This window comes from Pholis gunnellus (genome assembly GCF_910591455.1).
Source record: "Pholis gunnellus genome assembly, chromosome: 5".
Classification (NCBI taxonomy): Eukaryota; Metazoa; Chordata; class Actinopteri; order Perciformes; family Pholidae; genus Pholis; species Pholis gunnellus.
This window is the reverse complement of record NC_136531.1, coordinates 21,434,807-21,456,316: the sequence shown is the minus strand read 5'-3', so window position 1 is coordinate 21,456,316 and position 21,510 is coordinate 21,434,807. Positions and strand designations below refer to the sequence as shown.

The 21,510-nt window shown below is 43.3% G+C and overlaps 2 protein-coding genes across 7 annotated transcripts; both read left to right on the top strand.

The window, feature by feature from the left end:
- The first annotated feature begins 595 nt into the window (after positions 1–595).
- LOC306696460 (uncharacterized protein) lies at positions 596–7,020 on the top strand. Of its 4 annotated transcripts, none has more exons than XM_079160073.1 (7): positions 596–696; positions 1,392–1,514; positions 1,896–2,037; positions 2,151–2,259; positions 3,377–3,467; positions 5,224–5,409; positions 5,934–7,020. In XM_079160073.1, exons 1-7 carry the CDS (start codon positions 660–662, stop codon positions 6,059–6,061), a joined length of 816 nt encoding a protein of 271 aa, XP_079016199.1. In that variant the 5' UTR covers positions 596–659; the 3' UTR covers positions 6,062–7,020. The 4 variants fall into 4 exon arrangements, with proteins under 4 accessions (XP_079016199.1, XP_079016198.1, XP_079016197.1 ...); XM_079160072.1 differs by having other exon boundaries at positions 5,221–5,409; XM_079160071.1 differs by having other exon boundaries at positions 2,151–2,290.
- An 834-nt stretch (positions 7,021–7,854) lies between these two features.
- LOC306695906 (phosphoribosyl pyrophosphate synthase-associated protein 1-like) lies at positions 7,855–19,645 on the top strand. 3 transcript variants are annotated; one of them, XM_079159338.1, is made up of 11 exons: positions 7,855–8,454; positions 11,147–11,199; positions 11,322–11,388; positions 12,759–12,931; positions 13,232–13,347; positions 13,479–13,534; positions 13,769–13,926; positions 15,180–15,221; positions 17,125–17,195; positions 17,584–17,730; positions 19,193–19,645. In XM_079159338.1, exons 1-11 carry the CDS (start codon positions 8,297–8,299, stop codon positions 19,349–19,351), a joined length of 1,200 nt encoding a protein of 399 aa, XP_079015464.1. In that variant the 5' UTR covers positions 7,855–8,296; the 3' UTR covers positions 19,352–19,645. The 3 variants fall into 3 exon arrangements, with proteins under 3 accessions (XP_079015464.1, XP_079015463.1, XP_079015465.1); XM_079159337.1 differs by having other exon boundaries at positions 15,177–15,221; XM_079159339.1 differs by lacking the exon at positions 15,180–15,221.
- The last annotated feature ends 1,865 nt before the right edge of the window (positions 19,646–21,510 follow it).

The window sequence follows — 21,510 nt, the reverse complement described above, 5'->3', positions numbered from 1 at the left end:
GAAGTGAATGATATTTCAGGGCCATGGATTGAGCTGCTCATCAGTCAAATGATACAGGAGAGGCAGGATTATTGTCATTTAACTGGGGGACACCTAGTGGTCAGTTAATGCTGCTAAACACTGTTCACAAGACATCACATGCTTCAACTTTAACTTTAAGTTCGACACCTGTTGTTTCTATGAATATCACATTCGCTCTGCAAATCAGGAGGTAAAATGTGAAAATAAAGGTAAAAGAGAAAAGGGGAGGAAAGGAGGTAGCGAGAAGATCGTTCCCTGGATCTTTTTCTTGTTTTTCGCCCGTCTGTCTTTCAAATAAAGACACACACACACATTTGACATGTGTTAATTTCATGAATTTGCACATTGTGCAAAAAATAAGTAAAACATTGTAACTAATCCTAGTGGCAATGCTTCGACACCCTATGGAGCCATCTCTAAAGAAACTCTGTCCTCTTCGGGGTCATTTAACAGCGGTTCTCTGGCTCCATCTTGCGGTCACATGGAGAAAGCGCAACTACAAATGAAGCGGAGTGCCTCCGATTTGCCCAGGCTCTGATTCTCCGCCAAGTTGAGCTACACGTCAGTAGGGAACCGGTACTGGTGACTGGACGTGTGCAGCGCGCGTCAGGCGGTTCCCGGATGCACCGAACAGAAACATGGAACGGGTGGTGGTGGAAGTGCCGATCAACAACGGTGAGACACATTACCACCTCCACGTCTAACGCGCCCTTTCGACCACTTATATTAACGTCTCCTAAACGGCGTTTGGTGCTTCTCTCGCGTCGCGCGCACACGCTCCTCCTCCTCCTCCTCTGACGCGTGGTTCGGCATTGACCGCGCTGCTGTAGCCTCTGTAGGTGCTACCAGAGCTCTACAGGCCATATGTCTCTCGTTTCTGTGCGTTCGTTCTCGGAGCTGCGGGTTGCCGGCTTCCTGCACTTGTGCACAACACAGTGGAGCCCAGCAGTGACGGAGCTGCTGTCATCTGTCGAGCAGCAGTTCTGCAACTGCTTGCCTCCACTTTGCACAGGCCCCATTTATTCCCCCTCAATGCATAGATTGGATCACATTAGATTCAACTTTATTGGCATTGCGGCCTACAAGTGCTGAGACAAAGTAATATACTTCAGCATGTTGTTTTTTATATATATATTTATGCACGGTAATAAGCATCTAATAACACGAGGAGACATCAAATAACCCACTGACCCCCATGCTCATCTAACACTTGCAGTCTTATTCCAGGAACTGTAATGGTTTTGGTCCGATGGTAACAGTGTGTTAACAATGTGTGTTTTTTTTAAAGAAGGTCAGAGCGATTCTGATCTAGACCTTCAGTGTGAACGATGGATTCCCTATTCATCATTCTATTCTATTTCCAACTTCAGGTTTTTCTCTTGCCGGCCACTCCACGACCCCACGAAAGCGCCAGGTGCGCTTTTCAGCGCGCCATGACATCATCCTGCTGCAGGAGGTTGTTGCCCAGAACCCCTTTGCCTCCAAAGAGCCAGGTTAGTCCTGTTCTTAAAGGGCCAATCCGCCTGAAAACACTCAAATACAGTTCCTGCATGACAAATGTGGACACGTCAAAATATGTCCAGTGGAGCTACAGTGACATTCAACCCAGGAATAACTCTATATCTAAAACGGGAATAGCAACTTTACAATTTGTTACTGAAACAGTAAGGCTTCCTTTTGAGCTGCCGTTTTGTAAAGACTTTCAACAATCGTACAAGAGGAAATCTATCACATAACGAGCAGAGAGACCAATAAAAAGAGGGAAAACACGATCTGCTTTAAAGAAGAGACATTTGACCACACACACACACACACCTGTGTATTCGTACGGCCTATTACATTCCCATGTGTGTGCACTCATTCATCGTCACCAGGACGGATCTGGGCCCGTGTGGGGGAGATCATCACTGCAGCGCTCCAAGATGAAAACTTTGAGGTGGATGCCAGGAGGTGTAGGGAGAGGACCATGCTGCTGCTGGACTACTACAAGAAACAAGACTTCCCCAGTCTGCGCAGGTTGGTTCAGTCACCGGGAGCAAACTGTGTTGTTTCCTGAGGAAATTACCGGATGTGCTCGGCATTAACCTAAAAGTCAAATGCGTGTGTGTGTGTGCTCTTGGTGTGCTCAGATTTGGAACGGAGCGGTTGTACGCCCAAAAGGAAGATCTGCTCCACGAGGTGTTGGAGCTGGAGGCTGAGAAGGGGCTCCTGGCCTGCGGCGAGAACACAAAGTACCAGGTTGGTGTCGTGTTACGAGAAAGAAGAGGAGGTAAACTTAAGTGACACCACCAGCGCCAGGACTTTATCCTAACAGAGGGGTGTTTTAGTGCCACTGAGCTGGTTTAGAGGGGCAGATTGAGCGTATTAGTTGCAGCTAATCACATAGCTTCATGCTGCAATTTCTTTATTTTGTCAACAGCAGTACTTCTGAGTTACAGACTTGTTATTGGCCAAAGATTAAACTAAGGTCTATGATTCATCACAACTGAGAACACATGAACATATGAACCTGTTTTATAGTCCAGTGTAGGGCTGGGCAATACAATATATTGGTATTTTATCGGTACCGTGATATGAGAGTGTATATCGTCTTAGATTTTGGATATCGTCATATGGCATAAAGTGTCGTCTTTTCCTGGCTTTAAAGGCTGCATTACAGTATAATTACAGTATAGTGATGTAATCTTCTGAACGTAACAGAATGTCCTCGCTGTTCTGTTATTTGGCATTACCCACTTCATTACATCACAGTATTGATGACTATTTATCAAAAATATAATTTTTCAAATTACAAAACATCGTCACAACATCGTGACACAAGATATTGTGATATTTAATGTTCTCCTTGTGCCAGCCCTACATGGAGACCAGTGGATGAACAGCCCCTTGTCAATGGTCTTGTCTACATTGCCTGAGATGAGATACATTATACAATATGTTTTCGCTTACCTTGCACAATACACCTTCTCTCTGTGATCTATAACTTTGAAACTCATACCACAATTTGTTATTAGACGTCAGGATGTCCATTATCTCATTACACCTAAAGCAGATGCACCTTTTTTTCAACACTTCATTTGAACTGAGGCTGGCCAGAGAAATTGGAAATCCAAGTCAGGAGATACTTTTAGGTTCCCTGTAACTCCTGACCACTTCTCCTTTCTTCCTCTTTGTCCCACACTGACTAACAGGATCATTTAGATTCCATATTTGCCTACTGCTTATACACACTACCACTACCGCGGTTACTGCCGCTACAACTACTCTAGTATTGCTTTTACAATCTGCTGTCGCTCATTGTTATTATTGTTGTGGAAGTGATATATGTATATAATCTTGTCCTTATCTTTGTTAGGATGATGAACTGAGAAAGCGAGCCATGGAAGAACTAACTCTACCAGAACAGGACAAACCCAACATCACCATGACACAAACACCCACTGCAGGTAAAAACTGATTGAGAACACCAGGCGTGACGAGAGTCGACAGTCACTTGATAGTTAACAGAACATTTATTCATTGTTGCCTCCGAGGTAATTCCCTCTCAATCGTTTCATCTGGCTGAGAGGCAAATCGCATCTTGTTTAATCATGGAATACGACTCGGTACATGATGTTCATGTAATGAAAGATGTTGCATATATTCGGGGTGTGAGCCACTGGTGTCACAAATACTGCATCATTGAAGGCCATCGAGAATGCTTAAAGAGTAACTGCACACAAAGTGGTTTTTAAGCTATAAACTAAATGATATGACTGTGATGAAACTCATCAATGCTGGTGTTAATATTGTCATTTCCAACCAAATCTGTAAACATCAGCATTTCATGGTTGAAAATGGCTCAAAACACCCTCTATCAGCACATTACAACATCTGGAGAATCAGTGTTGATGGTTATCTGGCGACGGCAATGAGCTTTCCAACGCTGTGACAGGAGTGATTGGATGTTAAGTTGTGACATTTTTCTCCTTTTTCTGCACTTTATGTGCAGCGGGTGAACCTAGGCTCAAACCTGTGCTACATCCACACTAATATGTTTTCGTTTGAAGTATTAATGTATTCTGTAATCATGAAAGGTTGTCCTCTATAATCTTCCTCTATATACTCAAACAGACACATTTCGTGAAAAAAAACCCTTTTATTTTTCTAACTTAATTACAATTTTTGCAGGTCTTGCTCTATCTATCTCTTTCTCACACACATCAAAGTTACTTAAAAAATGCACACTTACAAGTTTATTAGATTATGGGTCAAGACATTTGGTTTCGTTGTTGTCTGTTTGCACACTCGTAGCTCTGCCGGTGGCTAAAGTCTCTGTCGCACTGGGGAGCATTTGTGCTTTTGTTTGTTTACAGTTTCTTTGTGAACTTCACAATACTTGTGCAGAACAAAATAAGCATTGATAAGAGGAAAGTCCTCAGTTTTACGTCTGTCGCCCTCCTCAAAGCGGCAAACCGTGATTTCAAACGTCCGCTTCATAGGGCTGATAACGCCGCTGGACACGATGCTCGCAAATCGCTCCAATAACAGCTTGCTTCTTCCGCATGTAGACAGTAGTAGCATTATAAAATGCAAAATGTAACTACACAACAGCTGCTAATATAGACAACAAGGTCAGCAACGCCTGTCATCCGTTGTCCATGTTGAATCAACCACTTATAGTCGATCGGTAATCAAGGCTGTTGTTTGTTTTCTTCCGGCGACGTGATGAATCAGGGAAGGACACGTCTTAACTGCTAAGACCCAATCAATAGCGAACACTGGTGTCTACGTCATCGTTTTTAAAGGTCCCTGGTTTCCGCTTCCACACTACAACACAAACCCGGATTTTTTTAAATAACACAGAGTCTGTAGCGTTTTATAATGCCTTTTTGGGGTTTTAAAACTCCGGAATAGTGTGGACGCTAGGTGTAAACGTAGCAGAAGATAGTATGCGTTTTAAAGCGAAAATGTAGTAGTGTGGATGAAGCCTAAGTGATACGTTAACCCGCTGGGGGCTTGAAATGTAGAAGTCAACAGGGGAGTGAGTGTTCCTACTCAAGATACAGACTTTGATGAAGCATAGTCTTAATCCTTTGAACCTGTATTTCAAGTTCAAGCTCCTGCGTAAGCAAGTAGTTGCCCTGTCCTTGGATGTTGCTCTGTAGCTGACTGTTTCTTTTCAGAAAATGGTACATTGTTACGTAATTACTGTCACAGCAGAACCAGAAGACGGCCGCGAGGAAATGGCAGAGCATTCAGCGGCGCCCACAGCCAAAAGGCCCTGCCAGTGCTGCTGCCAGACCTACTCTGAGATTCTCAGCTTCCTGGAGAAACGCTCAGAGGCGGAGCAACGGCTACGAGAGGAGGAGCTTTCCCTGCGTCGGGAGGAGCTGGAGATTCAAAGGAGTACGATTTTTTTCAGAGAGTATTGCAGTGTGATTTTGAATTCAATCCTGGGTTAATGTGGTTATTTTATCTTCCAACGTGGATTTTGTTTGTAATGCATGTCATTTTGCATATAATCGAGCATTTGTCACAGGTATTATGACATTAATTGTAACTAAAATGTACCTGTGTAACCGCTAATACGCTGGCTCTAAAAACATTATTTTCGTCCTTTACAAAATTCTCATGAAATTTGCATTAGAGTTGCGTTAAAGCCTGATAATCATTCTGAAATTCCATTTCATTTGAAAAATCTGTGATGTGGACAGAGATGTGGAACCAGGCTAAACTAAAGTAATAAGAGGAAATAGGAGCCAATTATTTTAAGAATGAATATGTTATTCATCAGTGAAGTCATTTATGAAAATGTGACAGATTTGGGCAGTTACAAATATCAGCTTAAAAAGATCAAAGTTGTCTTTAAGCTGTCATCATCCTCAAGGGCCATTGAACCAAAGATTTAATTTCCTTTTTTGTATTCACAGGTAAGATCAGTCTGGAGAGGGAACGTCTGGGAGCTGAGAGAAAAGAAAGGGAACGGAGATTTGAGCTGGAAAGCCAAGAAAGGCAGGTCATCTTGGACCTGCTAAAAGAAAAGGTGCTGAAAGGCTGAAGATCTGCATAACCTGCATCTAACGCCATCTTCGAAAAGAAGTCAAAGCATGAAATATGAGGGAAAAAAACATAGTCGACCGCTGAAACAGGGAAGGAAACCAAGGAAACAGGAAGTGAAAAGATCAATGGCCATTGCCAGGCCATTGTTAATTAAGCAAACAAATGTAGGGCAGTAAAGTGGGGGGCGTCCACATTTATGCAGGCATATGCTTTATGTGTGTCTGGTGCACAAAGCACCAGAAAAAAACAAAAGCTGCAATATGTGCATAAACCAGCGGCACATAGCTGACTCATGTAGATCCCAATAGACACTCCCTGACTTGTATTCCTCGTGGCATGGTCTGCATGAGGATTTAAAAGCGCTGCAACTGCTGGAGTGTCACCTAAGAGGTGGAATGCACCAGAAGGTGTGGAGCTGTGTCTTAGGTGTGGCGGTCCACCGAGCCAGTATCACCGTGTTTTCATGAGTCCTGTTCACACCGTATTCTTTTCTGGTGCAGGTATGAAAGAAATGGAGGAACAGCTGTTTATTCAAGCAGTTCACAGCAAAGTTATGGTGCAGCTCAAGCTTTTGAAAACTCTGTCGCGTTGCAGACTAATGACTTTAAACATGCTTTATTCAGCCACTTTCTTTTTCCAATTTGAAGACATTTTTATTAAAGTAGAAGTAAAACTATATTTTACTGACTGTGAATCAATCCACTAGGCACTTTTGTACTGCAAATACTACAAGCCATTTAGTGGCTGTCCACATTCTGTAGATTATACAGAAACAACTTTTTTTAACCAATGTCCTCAGTTTGATTTGTCGTGCAGGTATAGTTAACTGCCATTGGTTGCATAAACATGGCATTCATGACAGCAGCTCTTTTTATTACATGTTCCACTGTTTTATTAGATGACACTTGCTACTGGACTTCTGTATATTTTTCATTAAAAAATTGTATTTTTCTTCAAGTCCACATAACATAGCCTACGTTGTATAAAATGTAAGCACGGAAAATAAAAAAAAATGACATGAAAATATAAAAGTACCGTGTGACACATTCTTATTTATCAAATATCTACATTCTTGAACTTGCTACAACTTGTGGTTGCACATCACTCCAGTTGGCATTACAGCATGATGTGGGTTAGAAATTGAGCCATTTATCTCACTCTTAACCAAAACGTATGCACATGCACAATACTTGAGTGATTTCATTCCATGCTACTTTACACTCCTCCAAAACACCAAACACATGACATTTATCTGACACCTCAACTTTCTGCCTCATCTCATTTTTCATTGGTAATGTACCAATAATGTGACAGCTACCGCATATCAAATCATATATAACAATGCTAAAGGTGCAATTCCGCATAATGAGCTCTCTTGCTGATAAATAAAGTAAAAATGTAATGCAAGATTGACCCAGTATTTTAAACTGCGTTAGTACAGCTTTTACTTTAGTTAATCATGTGAACAGCCTACGTCTTTCTCCACTGTAGCCACTGTAGTCCCTAAACCCAAGGATTGTCTAACTGCTCTAACTAACTACAGCTGACAGTTGGTATATTTAGGACAATACAACATTTCCAACCACCCACCACTTTTTTTTCGGTCATTGCGCTTTAATTCGAGGTCATAACAAATCGCTCGCACCGATTGGTCAACTATATATCTCACACGCCCACTGTTGTTTCGATCTGACATCTGATTGGTTCAGTTTTAAGTCCCTCCCTCGGTTTATCCACCCAATGAACGTGTGCTCGTGGCGTTTTCTCCCTTGCTGCGACCGCATTACAAAGTTTACAGTCGCCACATTTGAATGCTAGCAGCGGAGTTTAGAAGTTATTACACTGTAGCAGCGCCCGAGACCGTTTTTTGGTCCATTTCAGCTCGTCTTCATGCTAACACGAGCCGGTGTTTGTGCTCTGGAGACGGGAAAGAGTCAGAGACCTGCATGGAAACAGCGACCAGCTTTCCATCTGCTGTCGATTTACTGGTAGAACGGGGGTTTTGTGGCGCTGGTAGATGTGACCAGCGTTGCATGTGGCGCATGTGCGCTCTCTTGTTTTAGTTTATACACAGTGTCGCGTTGCAGAGCTTCAGTTTGTACTTTCTTACAGAAACATGCATCTAAACCACCCATAGTTTAGATTTCAGCGTGGAAACGGCTCTAACGGACGGGTTTCTTTTTTTTGAGGGGGGGGGACGTAACCAAACACCACATTGGTTTCTCAAAGAAACATGCCCAATAGGCGTTTTGGGGGTCACAGGTCTCTGGTCTCTTACTCCCCAAAGCTGTCGTACGGTTTCGCGAAAATGAACGTCTCAAAAAGTGGCTACCGTGTTTTTTCCGCCAACTCCACCACCGCCTGCACCGAGCTGGCCAAGAAGATCACAGAGTAAGTGAGTTTAGACTTTGTGATAATATCACGATTGATGCCACTTCATGTCTGCTAATGTTGAGGAATGGCCTGTCTATGTGTCTATGTGTTACCTGCCGTGTCCTTGACAGTACACCTGGGAGTCATGGCTGCTGGTGACCTGAGGCCAGTCGGTGTGTATTGTTTTGAATGTAATGCTGTTTAATTGCGCTACACACACACACACACACACACACACACACACACACACACACACACACACACACACACACACACACACACTGTACATAGTGTACATAGTGTGGACATCGAGGGGTAGGTCTGAAGTCTGAACTAGCAGTAATGGCAGCAGTAAAATAATTAGTCTGTACTAAGGGAAGAACACGTTTGCATTGCAAGACAACTCATTCCTACATGGATTGTTATGTTGCCAAATCAGTTGGCTTATCTACATTTCTTTGTCCAATCCCTTACATGCATCACACTCTAGTCTTGTCACTTGCAACAACAACAACTGTGCAACCCTTAAAAACAACTTTCAGCGTCAATACTTCATTTGTGATCAGTTTTTATGTCATTTTCACATGATGTAAAAACTTGCTGTGAAACCTCTTTTTAAAAGTTGGTGTGCTTTGATGGCCTGATTGCTGTTTCAGTGGCCTTTCCCAGCCTGAAAATAATCGGAATTTACACATTTCTTTCCATGAATGCGATCCAACTTCAGCACATTGAACGTTTGCATGAAAATACTTTCAGTTCAAAGAAAATCGGCCAGCTTCTTTATAGTTGGGCTTCTTTTGAGTGAGTCTGAAAATCACTTCCCCCCCCCTTAATCAGTATTTACCTTAATAGGACCATCCCAGATTACCAGTAAAGGCCCCGTGTGCACAACTCTATATAGTGAAGATGAAAGATTTCTCCTCTCAGATTGTGTCCAATGTGGTGTTTCTTCTTCTTCTTCTGGGTGTCGGTGTGGGAAGTTGGAAAGACCTGTCAATGAGAATCATTATGATGAAAGGAGCACACTGTGCAGATACTGCTGTGTCAAGGGAGGAAGCAGGTCATGGATAATGTACGCAGGATGTTTGCTGTGGCATCTTTTTAAGAGGCAATTACTCGTGTGGCCTTTTAAACCAGTGAAACCAGGAAAGATGCATCTGAATGAAATGAAAGTATAAACAACATGCCACTGCAGGGCAAATACAGTTGTTAATGATCAATTATGGCCCCGTTTCATTACCGTGGGCCAAAATGGCTGCTTTGAAAAGGGCATGGGGCGTATCCGTTTGTTTTCCTAAATAAGAACACCGACCCGGGTCTTTGGAAACAACAATATCTTCTCTTGTCCTTGTCTTCTCTTTGGCCTCCTGACCCCCCCCCCCCCCCCCCCCCCTGTCTGACTTGTCTGACAGCCAAGCAGAGGTTGCATTGCTCGCTCAGAGAAAAAGAGCTCGCAGCTCTTTCTCACTTTTCACCGTTTGGCAACACTGCGGAACATTATTCGGGAGATTATGTTGCCATCCTGGAGAGCCGAGTGGAGTTTTTCTTGCGGAGCAAAAGGTTATTAAATAACAATGTGTGCACACAGAAAATGTGAATGAACATTACACTGAATAGTCACTCTGAGGTGCATGTGGGGACACGGCTGTGTCGTCCTTGGAAGGCCGTGGAAATTCCTCGCAGAATAGAACTCTTTCAAAGCAATTCATATGAAAATACTTCAAGGGAATATTCTTTGACTGCTCTTTTTTTTATTTGTCTGCTTAATTGCCACCGTAGTCAACATAAATATAAAAGCGTTATATGAACAATTGGCATATGGTTGAAAGGTTTAAGCAGGGCGAGGCAACAGACAGGCCGGTCTCGCCGAGCAGGATCCCGGCTGTCACCAAGCCAAGCCGCACGGCGTGCTTTTAGAGTGCCACGAAGTTCGTTCTTTATAGTGACTTGGTTTGGTTTGGTGAAACAGATGAAACATAAGTTTGCGCCTGAGGCTCAGCTGTGTTCATGGTGTCTAGGCTTGTTCAGAGTTTGACTTGTTATGCGCTGAAAGTCAACATCAACTCGGTCTATGTTGGTGCCAAGTGCTTTATGTGGATGTTTTCTCATCTTTGAGATCATGTAAGAGATTTCCAGTTGTATTACATTGACACAACTTGTATCTATAGGATTCCTTTATGGCTGCCACATCTCACCCCAAATCACTCCTCCTAATTAATTACCCGCATGGCAACAGGGGGATGCGTTTGAGAAGTTGTGGTATGTGAAGTTTGCATGTCATAGCTAGCAGAGTTTGAAAAGTTACCCAACAATTATTTGAATTATTCATAAGTCTGCCAATTTTTTTTATTAATAAATGTGGTCAATTAAATGTCTTTCTCAGATTCCAAGTTGATGTCTTCAAATGTCTTGTTTTGTTGAAGTGAAAGCCTAAACCTCCACATGCAAGAATAAGAACCCGAGAGGAGCAGCAGATCCTCACACCTCAGAAGCTGCAGCCCAACGATGTTTGGTGCCTTTGTTGGCAAAATAGATCACCAACATAGTTTTGGATTAGGCTTTTTTGTGGTTTGGTTGGTCCAATAAGCTGCTGGTCTCAATAATAACAAATCGTAGATTAGTACTAGCTAGAACATTTACACACTTCAATGAATGGGACACGGTAAGGTTGGTGTCTTTAACACTCTGTGGCCTGTTTGTTCTTTCCCAGACGCTTGGGTGTGGAGTTGGGCAAGTCGGTGGTTTACCAAGAGCCAAATAGAGGTAAGGCCGAAAAATACCCTCATCCCCCTCATTTCCACAAAGAACGTCTTGGATTAAAGACCTGCGGGTTAGTGCCGTCTCACTTGACTTGAACCTACAATGTGTTTTATTTTTGGTTTCAGAGACTCGAGTGGACGTGAAAGAGTCCGTCCGTGGACAAGACATCTTCATCATTCAGACCATTCCCAGGTGAGACAGAAGGACGCTCTTGATGCCTTAATGGTCAACAGATAATCCTATCGCTACGTGTTCGTATAATGAACCCTCAGATAAGCTCTCATCAGCCTCGCTTGATTTGCCTGGCATGACATAACAGACTGACACCAAATGATCAACTTCACGGCGAGGAAAACTGAACATCTCGCAAGCTACAGACCCAGATATCGTTCTTGGGAGTTGGTTAACTAGGACGACTGTCTGCATCTGTCACCAAGTAGCCGACAAAAGCAGCTTTTAATGTATTTATTTTCCTAATTACCACACTTTTATCTACATATGAAAACTCCATTCCCTAATGGCAGTCACGTGTGTATTACCAAAACCTGCATCCCCTTGTAGTTTTACATGGTTAAAGCGTAAACCGATGACAAATGACTTTACGTTTTTGATAAGGGTTTAAGTATTAACTTGATGATGATTCTATTCACATGACGAAGCGCCTGTGACAAAATAGTGTTTGAAAAATATATCTCTGCCATTACACGCTCAGTAGCTATGCCAGTATACTTGTCATTCCTCTGCAAAACGTTTCTACTTCATGTACTTGCGTGACTCTGGTAAATTTATCTTTTTTTTTAAATTATTTTACATTCAAGAATCCTACAGCATCCATTTGCTCGCTAGGTTCAAGTCCAAATAAAGATTACCGTGGCAGCACGTGAAACTGGAAAAAGCCACACTTACTGTGACCCTATTACTTCTGCCAGTTGAGCCCTCTCTGTGTCCTTGTTAATCAGTTATCTGAAAGATAACCTGAGGCCACAGGAGAGGACATCGCATTGTGAGATCTCTGGTTTCAACAAGCTGCCCGAGGCCATCGTGGCCACACACGGCCTCCTGTTACACCAGCAGCTCGTTACCAACATAACAGACATCAGGCTACTCTATCACAATCTCAACACAGATAGATTTCAAAAGTGTCCCGTTTTTTTCTCCTGAAAATAACTTTATAATTAGGCCATGTTTCGCTATGCAGTTCAGGCTGTGTTTATTTTGTCCCAACCTAAATCATATAGCAGCAGCCAGTAACGTTCAAGGTAATGTTTTGGCTTAGACGAGTCTAACAACGGGGCGTGTGATCACAGCGGGAATAAAAACAGGTTACATAATGCCAGACAGTGTTGACTTTATTGACAGCGGTTTATTAGATGACGGCCATGTGAACAAACGTTAAGCCGCTGACTCGTCAGTCACCCATCAGCTCATCAACATCTCCATCTATACCTGTTTTGGATCGTCTTTGTGGTCGACCGGCGCCTCAGGGAAATTACGCACCGGCATGATGATTTTGCGAGTTGTGAAATCTTATATAATCTCTTGAATTTAATGTGTTTTCTCAGAGATGTCAACACGGCCATCATGGAGCTGCTGGTTATGGCCTACGCCCTGAAGACGTCCTGTGCCAAGAACATCATCGGGGTCATTCCCTACTTTCCGTACAGCAAGCAGTGCAAGATGAGGAAGAGAGGATCCATTGTCTGCAAGCTGCTAGCATCCATGTTAGCTAAAGCCGGTATGGACTGTGTTTGGTCATTTCCTTTTGTCATTATGTAGTTATTTACTCAGACGTAAGTTGTATGCTCCTTCCCGACTGTCAAAGACTAGATAATATGTGCGTGTCGGTGGGAGCAATCTCTCTGCGTGGTTGGTCCAGTCTCTGTAGGTTTGAAGCTAGTCTTCAGGTTCGTCCCCCAGCTTTAGCTGCACATAACAGAGCCACTTAGAGCCGTGCACTTATCAGACTGTGCAAGGTAGGGTCGGGCCATGTTGCAATTCCCCCACTGACGCTGCACGTATGTCTTTGTTGTTTCAGGGCTAACGCACATCATCACCATGGACCTGCACCAGAAAGAAATCCAGGGCTTCTTCAGCTTCCCGGTTGACAACCTGAGAGCTTCGCCCTTCCTCATCCAGTACATCCAGGAGGAGGTGAGGCGGAGTGACACTGGACACAAGCACATGGTCACAACAGTGATATGTTCCAGCTGTACATCAAAGAATGACTTTTGGAACCAATGTATTGCTAATATTTTCTTCTTTTATTTTTCTTTGTTCCTCAGATCCCAGACTACAGGAATGCAATAATTGTTGCAAAGTCTCCTTCAGCTGCCAAGAGGTAACAAGAAAGCCTCAAGTTCCATTCTCAGGGCATCACTCCTCCTGCTGTCACAACGTAGAGTTTCTTTCTTTAGCGTCACGTTATGATCGTGCGTTTGTCTTTTGTAGGTGTGTTAAAGCTTCCGTGCAAACTCCCTGCTGTTCTTTTTATTATCAATTTTTTTTGTTGCCCGCGTATTCGTTGGTTTGTTTGTCCGTTTCTTTGACTCTTGCGTGTCTCCGTCCGTCTCAGAGCCCAGTCCTACGCTGAGAGGCTGCGACTCGGGCTGGCCGTGATGCACGGGGAGGCCCATCATTCAGAGCTGGACATGGTCGACGGACGAAACTCTCCCCCCTTCTCTCCCCCCCCGTCCCGCACCACCCAAGGACACACCGGCCTGGAGCTGCCATGTAAGACACCCAACACGGCTTCATGACTGATTCTGTATTGCTGGCTGTATGGAAACAAATTTGCTTTTTTAAATTTTTTGTACATATTCCTCCGAACCTGCTCTTCTTGTCCCGGTGCCTCGTGAAAACACCAAGAATGTGCCGCAGGTGTTTGAAATGTATTAACAAAGTCACAAACAGGTTTTTGTTCATTCATAGCAGGGGTCTTGCATGCAGCTATGAACTGCAAACACAACTGCATTGTCAGCAGGGATCTTATTAATTGTTAATGGAGTGTTTCCACTGCAGACGGGAAACTTTCCTTCCTCCAGCGTCTTGGCCAAATACAGAGGAACTGTAACTCCTGACCCGTTCTGCTCTTTTGTTGGGTGACGTGGAGAGCTAAATTTTCAACAGGGAGATTAGAGTGCTCGAGTTTCAGCTGTGTGTTTATCCGACTGTAAGAGAAGCGTTTGGTGCCAAAGCACATTGACATCTGCTGCTCGTGTGTCTGTAGCCACAGAAATCATTAGCCAGAGTTGAGTTCCTGGATTTGTTAAACTTCACAGATGCCTTGGGATGTTTTTCTTTTTTATATATATATATTTTTTTAATGGGATCCAAATAGCTCTTAGTGAGGACCGGTTGCAGGGCTGCCTGAAATCGCCAGCTTACGACGGGTTAATGCCCCTGCTGACCCTGCAGTAACTCGAGCACACAGTGTTTCTCAGCATGTTTCAGGTCAGCCCTGCCACAGGCGTTGTCAGAGCCAGCTGTGAAATGCTGCAGACGGTGGCTGACATTGCCCCGTTTTTTTTCTCCCTTTTCTGAATTTATTTCCTCTCCTCTTTTCAGCTGAAACCACCATCCTCCTCTTTCTCCCCCCCTCGACTTAGAAATGTGTTTTATGTCAACCGTCTCTTCCTCTTCCCCAGCAGGAGCTGAGCTGAGTCACACTCATACATCTCTCTCTCTCTCTCTCTCTCTCTCTCTCTCTCTCTCTCTCTCTCTCTCTCTTGCTTTATTTCTTTCTTTCTTTCTCTCTCGCTCTCTCTCTGCCTCACACATGCATTGATTACGTGCAAGGTCAATTCATGGTACAAGGCTTAATAACCCTAAACACAGCTGCTGCTGCTGCTCCTCCTCTGAAAACAGATGTAAGAGTCTGTTTTGGATATCACTTATGTGCTCTGTAATGGTTTGTCCATTGTATGTCTGACTGTGCAATAACATTTTCTCTACCATCCTATCCCCCCCCCCCCTCCACAAAGCAGGCAGCAGACCTCCTGCCCCATTTCCTGGGATAGAGCTCCCAAGTATGATGATAATGCTTGAATCCATCTGCGCTGCCTTTCGATGCCTCCCTGCATGGAATGACTTGAGTTACTGAGGGCTTCCACTTCCTTTCACATCGGAACATTCGATGATCACAAACACTTGTGTGATAAAGATTAGGCAGCGATGAAGGATTGGCCAGTGAAAACACGACTCATAGACCGCCGACCTGTCCAGCGTCCTCTCACCCAACAGCCCATCGTTCTAGCCTCATCATTACATTTTTTTACAAAACCAATTAGTGCAGCAAAAGTAATGCTGCCGCCCACCACCGCGTAGAATCTAGATACTCTATACAAGGATCTAGCTCAGCATTTTACTGCACTGCAAGTTCAGATTAATGGATGTCTCTGCCCAGTGCAGCAGAACTGTGTAAGCCCATTTTATTTTTGGCCTCTTCCTGCAGCTAAACCAAAGCTGGTGTCATCCTTCCTGATGTAAGGTATTTCATACCTCGTACTGCTGAGGTTTGAAAGGAATTTAGGTCACACATATTGGATCTGTTCAACAATAGAAATACAAGGGGAATGTTGACATATATATATTTGTTATTAAACTCGTATCTGGGTCAAACGGGACTTTGTACAAAGATATTCAAATGAATTGGGGAAATGAAACGTTTGTCCACCGCAGGTTTCACCAGCCTACATACAATAATGTGGGCCGAGCAGACTTTGCTCTTAAAGCCAAAGAGTTGCTGTTTTGGCGAATACTTGAGATGAAAGTAGTTTTTAGTGGTGAGGATAATCGTTGGAAGCCCTCAGTCTCATATCCTTTCAGATGAAATGAAATAAGTTCTGGAGAAATTCAGAATTGTTACAGGAGTCAGAAACTGTGACACGGATGATATGACGCATGTTATCTTAGTCGCCACAGATGCATGTAATCCTCAGGCTGCCTAATATTTAAAATAAATATGAAAAAAAGACGCTGTAGAGACATGAAGCAGCATTTTGTTTAATTAACTCACCTACTAGATGTAGCCTATGAAATTACATATGACTTGGCGCACTAATGATTTAAACTGGAGATTGTAGTTCATTAATTGCTTGATATGAACCTCATCATGTCAAGTGATGATACCCCTGCCTGATGTTTTTCTGTTTTTGGCATCTTTCTGCTTGATCTGATTTGAGTTGAGGGCTCAGAAATGGCTTAATTCTAGTTTCTTGGCTTCCCTTTCAAACCCGTAACCATTCGGAAAGTTTTGAATTTTTCAGTTTTTGCACTGATGCCTGGCTGGATGGTCTTGTGGTGGATTTGGGAAGTGACCCCTGAACATGCCTTGCTGTTTGTAAGATGGTCTTTGACATGGTCAGGGCCCCGTTGGGACCCTACAATTCAGATGTGGTGGGTTCCAGACCTGGATCGATTATTACTTGAAATTCTAAAGTGCTCAAGATATTTTAATATGCCTGTCGGGGTTGAGAGAATTCAATTTGGGGGGGGGGGGGGTTGGACAAGATCAATTATCAATATTGTAATCTGTAAAAAACAAATGGTATTAGATTATTATTACAAATAATAATCGATCCTGGTCTGTGGTTCCTGAAAGAGGCTGTGCTCTACACCCACTTGCCCATTTCCTGCTAAATCAAAAGCATCCACATGCAGTTGCACCATGTAAACCCAAGTCTGGAGTCTGATTCGGTCTCAGTAGTCTGCAGTCTCCTGCAGTTATTGGATCGGTGCCGTGGTACATGGAAGCTTGCTGGGGTAGAGCGGTCTTGCATGACATTTGCAGGTTTTTAACCAAATCCCTTCTCACCAAACCCCAAGAATCCATTCCTGAATGGGGTTGGTGGACAGACCCCCCCCCCCCCCCCCCCCCCCTTCATCTTTTTTGGAAAGTAAACGTTCTTTCATCTCATCTGTGTCTTTCAGTGATGATGGCAAAGGAGAAGCCACCAATCACTGTCGTCGGAGATGTAGGAGGCAGAATCGCCATCATTGTTGTAAGAAATTAAACTTTAATGTGACTTACTTAAACCTATTGCAGCTGCTAGTAATTCATTCCTCTTTTTGAAACGGAGGCACATTTGTATTGAAGAGATGCAATTGGAATTGCTTTAATTTTGGGGGAATCCAATGTCGTACTGTAAGAGTGGGGGGGGGGGGGTTGTTTATTGTGCAAGTTTGTGTGACGGATTATTTTCCATGTGGCGTTTGTGAGTTCATTGCTGTTCATTTCTCATGAATGCAGTGTTTCTGTTGATTTTTGCACTTAATCAGATTCATGTTAGTCATGCCACCTCCCCAAAAAATAGTCTTCTCTGAAATGTCATCCAAATATGTGTATTTTTCGTTTTTATTTGATGCCCAACCCCGTGGCCACTTTCTCAGGATGACATCATAGATGATGTGGAGGACTTTGTTGCAGCAGCCGAAATCCTGAAGGAGAGAGGAGCCTACAAGATCTACATCATGGCCACACACGGCCTGCTGTCTGCAGATGCACCAAGAATAATAGAGGAGTCCGCCATCGATGAGGTAAAGTAATGAGTGGAGCTCGTCACTGGAGTTAAAAAAAATCATGGAAATGTATGTCATATGTGTCAAAAGGTAGACTTGTATCTACATTCAGTAAAGTGATCTAATTAATTAGTTTTGTATATTCAATGTAGTCCAACCCAGCACGCCGTAAATACTTTTCAGTAGTTTGCGTATATATTGATTGATCTTCCTGAAACAAAGCATGGTCACGGTTTTGTGATGTATCCCTCCATGTTTATAAGACTTTTTATACTCTTCATGGTTATCTAGTGCCTCGGTAAATGTCTCAGGGAGTGTTGAAGCTAAAGAAAAGAAACCATCACGCAAAATACTTTGGCTTTCCCTCCCAGACATATTTTTTTTTAAGCCTCCGCGCCGGCTAGAGCCATGGCCGGAGGCTTTATGCTTTCGGATTGTCCGTCCGATCCATTCTCCAGAACGCCCGGATGGAATTACTTCAAATTTGGCACAAATTCACTTGGACTCAAGTATGAATTCATATGCTAATTATGACAATTTCACACACGCATGACTGAGAGGATAAAATGAAGTGATGACATTTTTGACAGGCATGGATGTTAACTGCAACATGATAGTTTTGCGGAGGCTTAACGAATATGACAACTATAACAAAATGTGTCATGACAAGTCCACGAGTGCTGTTTTTACGCCTCGTGTGGACGATGCACACACACACACACACACACACACATACACGCACGCGCGCCTCTGTTTGCGCACAGCGTCTCCTCTCCTCAGTCCTCTGTGTGCGGAAGTGTAGATGTAGGTTTCTTCAAGGTTTGCGTGCCGTCTTACCCTAAATAGCGACGTTTTGAGGCTGATGTCTCTCTCAGGCAGTGCTCGGCTGCAAGCCCATTCTGCATCCCTACCGTTTAACTAGCGAAAGTGGAGTTGGACACGCCCTAAATGCACTCATGCCATGCACTTTAGACCAAGCCCTATTGATGTTTAAATAGGGCCCAAACAATGTGATATCCTTTACTTATGCCTTGACTTGTGTAAGTGTTGGTTTATGGGACCTTGTTTCCTTTCATTCAGCCTCCCATCAACTGTATTGGCAAGATGTGAGTGTGAGGAATGGCTTTAATGTCAAGAGAGTGAGGTTTCAACATTAAATAAATAACATAGTTGGGGGTTTGTTTGCAGAGTTATGTGATGATATCATTTCCATGTGTTGTTTGTAATGCAAGCATTATTCCCAGGGTACGTACCGCCTCAGGCAGCCCAACTAATCAAATGCTCATGCTTGGAGTTTGAGTTGTAAAGTTATAGAAAGTCAAGTTCAGAGAGAGCCACATAGTCGGTCTGGTCTCTTCTAGCTTGAGAGTTGTAGTTCATCCTGAGAACCTAGACTGAGGGCAGCAAAGTCCCCCTAGCCATGAAAAAAAGAAAAAAAGGCTGACACAAATGCACTAAGGCTGTTGTATTGCGCCTCCAGGTGGTGGTGACCAACACTGTACCTCATGAGGTGCAGAAGCTTCAGTGTCCAAAAATCAAAACCGTGGACGTCAGTATGATCCTGGCTGAGGCCATCCGGCGGACCCACAACGGAGAGTCCATGGCTTATCTGTTCCGCCACATCGCTGTCGACGACTGAGGCAACACACGCACTCTCACTCGCATTCCTGCACACAAACACACACACACACACACCGATGACCAAGAATCAAGAACCTGTTGGTGCCGTTTGTTTTGCTGATAAACATGTCAAGAGATTGGTTATATTCCCTGCATGTGACATATGAAGCAACTCAAATTCTTCTTTATTCCACTGTTGTTACATAGTGGCACTGTACAAACTGTTTCACTTCACTAATACTGTCTATGCTCCCTACAATCTAAAAACATAAATAACACGGCACAATTTGGCAAATAAAACAATTCATCTTGGGTGAGTAAATTTGTCATTTTATTTTTTTCCCTCCATGCAGATTTAAAGTGACAAACGCTTGGTTGTACATAAAATGAATGAATGTAGCACAGTTCTATAGGTGGCATAAGTACACGTACGGTTTACTTTGTAAGTGTGAAGACGTTCCTGGAACTGCCAGACCTGTACGGTCGGCGGCTTCACACCTGAACCTAAACTCTCAGTAGCAGTTTCAGTCACAGCTGAGGCTGCTTGCTTCATGAAGCATGACATTTCAAACTGTCGGTTAGATGAGACTGCTGATGATAACGCTTGAGCCCAAAGAGCTCTGCGCTGCATGACGTGTTATGTCATTTTACGGTTGCCGCGTGTATATTACACAGCACTTAATAGGAAACGTAGTACGGCGTTGGACGTTTTGGTGTAATGCTGGCAGGGTTCCTGGATTTAATGGCAGCAATGTGCCTTGATTTTATTTTTTTGATAAATCCTGCTTATGTGTGGTGTGTGTGTGTGTGTGTGTGTGTGTGTGTGTGTGTGTGTGTGAGAGAGATGTGATCAACACAAAAGGTAAACTAAACTAGTTTCATAGTAGATCAAATGTTTTTAAAGTTTGAAGCACAAAAGGTGACCAATGATGCCCGTGATTCTCTGTGGGTATAATCCCTGTTAATCAACCTTTTAAATGACATTTTGGGAAATGATAATTTCCAAATCTTCTGACTTCTGACTTCTGACCGGAATTAAATTAAAGAAACATTCATTACTACGTTTTATTCATGATTTAAATGTGTGCATTAGTCTATTTCTCACATGAATTAAGAGCTACGGTAAAAATAGAATAGACAATAGATGTGACACATGTTTACTACTTTGCTGACATTTCATCACACACACGCACACATACACACACACACACACACACAATAATAATCTTGCCGTGTTCTGCCCAGGACCCTGAACTTGTTCTAAACGCCTCAGAGTCGCTTTAATCTGCTGAGGAGCTTTGACCAAGTCCAGGGGCGAAGACGTCTGAGAAAACGAGTCACGACCGTATGAATGGCTTCCCCCAGTGCGGCTAAACTCTGACCACTTAACGCTAATAAAAGTAATACGTAAAGTAAAGGTAGTGTACGTGAAATGACTGTCCAGAAATCCTCAAACGTCCACTGGAGACACAAGTTGAAGAAGAACTCTGCGGTACGAGATGACAAATCCACACACCTGCGTGCCCGAAGCGTCGAGGCCTCCTTCCCGTTCGCAAATGAACAAGAACGGAGTGCGGAAGACTGTTTAAATGTGTCCTGAAAGAGGAACTGCCCGCAAACGTTTACTCGGCCACTTCCTCAAATAGAAAACAGGAAACTTGGTTCAGTCTAATCTGATGGCGTGGAGTGTGTGTGTGTGTCTCCGCTCGGCAGGTTTCGTTGAGGGGGAACCATGCACAGCTATTTCAGGAACTGCACCATAACCTGTTTTGTCAACCCGTTTAACAGAATCGCTGCTGAACTATTCAAATTGTAATTTTGTGATGCTCAAGGTTTTTTCTTCTTCCTTTTTTTTTGCCCAACTCTTGACTGCTGTCTCCTCAGGCCTGGAGCCAGCAGAGGTTACACTAACACCTTAATTAAGATCTCACACGTACAAAGTGCTTGTGCTATTGTCCCGGCAGTTTCTTTTGCTTAACTTTACGTAAAGTCTGTTTTATGGTTCGGAAAAGTCATCTCTGACAGACGACCAATGAGGCTTCAACAGTTTGTGTACACATGATGTCCACCAAGCCAACCACTCCAGACTGGTGATGGGCAATAGCGTCGGCTCACATTTATTTTGTTAAAACATTAATGAGAATATGCAGTAAAGTTGATGTCTGGATATTTGAATAC

Bases quoted from the DNA above. Each gene is read 5' to 3' on its own strand.
- LOC306696460 (XM_079160070.1), top strand. From the start codon at position 643: ATGCACCGAACAGAAACATGGAACGGGTGGTGGTGGAAGTGCCGATCA. The intron at 697-1,391 runs GTGAGACACATT...TTCCAACTTCAG, and splicing joins GGAAGTGCCGATCAACAACG to GTTTTTCTCTTGCCGGCCAC. The intron at 3,468-5,220 runs GTAAAAACTGAT...TTACTGTCACAG, and splicing joins GACACAAACACCCACTGCAG to CAGAACCAGAAGACGGCCGC.
- LOC306695906 (XM_079159337.1), top strand. From the start codon at position 8,297: ATGCCCAATAGGCGTTTTGGGGGTCACAGGTCTCTGGTCTCTTACTCC. The intron at 12,932-13,231 runs GTATGGACTGTG...TTGTTGTTTCAG, and splicing joins ATCCATGTTAGCTAAAGCCG to GGCTAACGCACATCATCACC. The intron at 15,222-17,124 runs GTATGATGATAA...TGTGTCTTTCAG, and splicing joins TCCTGGGATAGAGCTCCCAA to TGATGATGGCAAAGGAGAAG.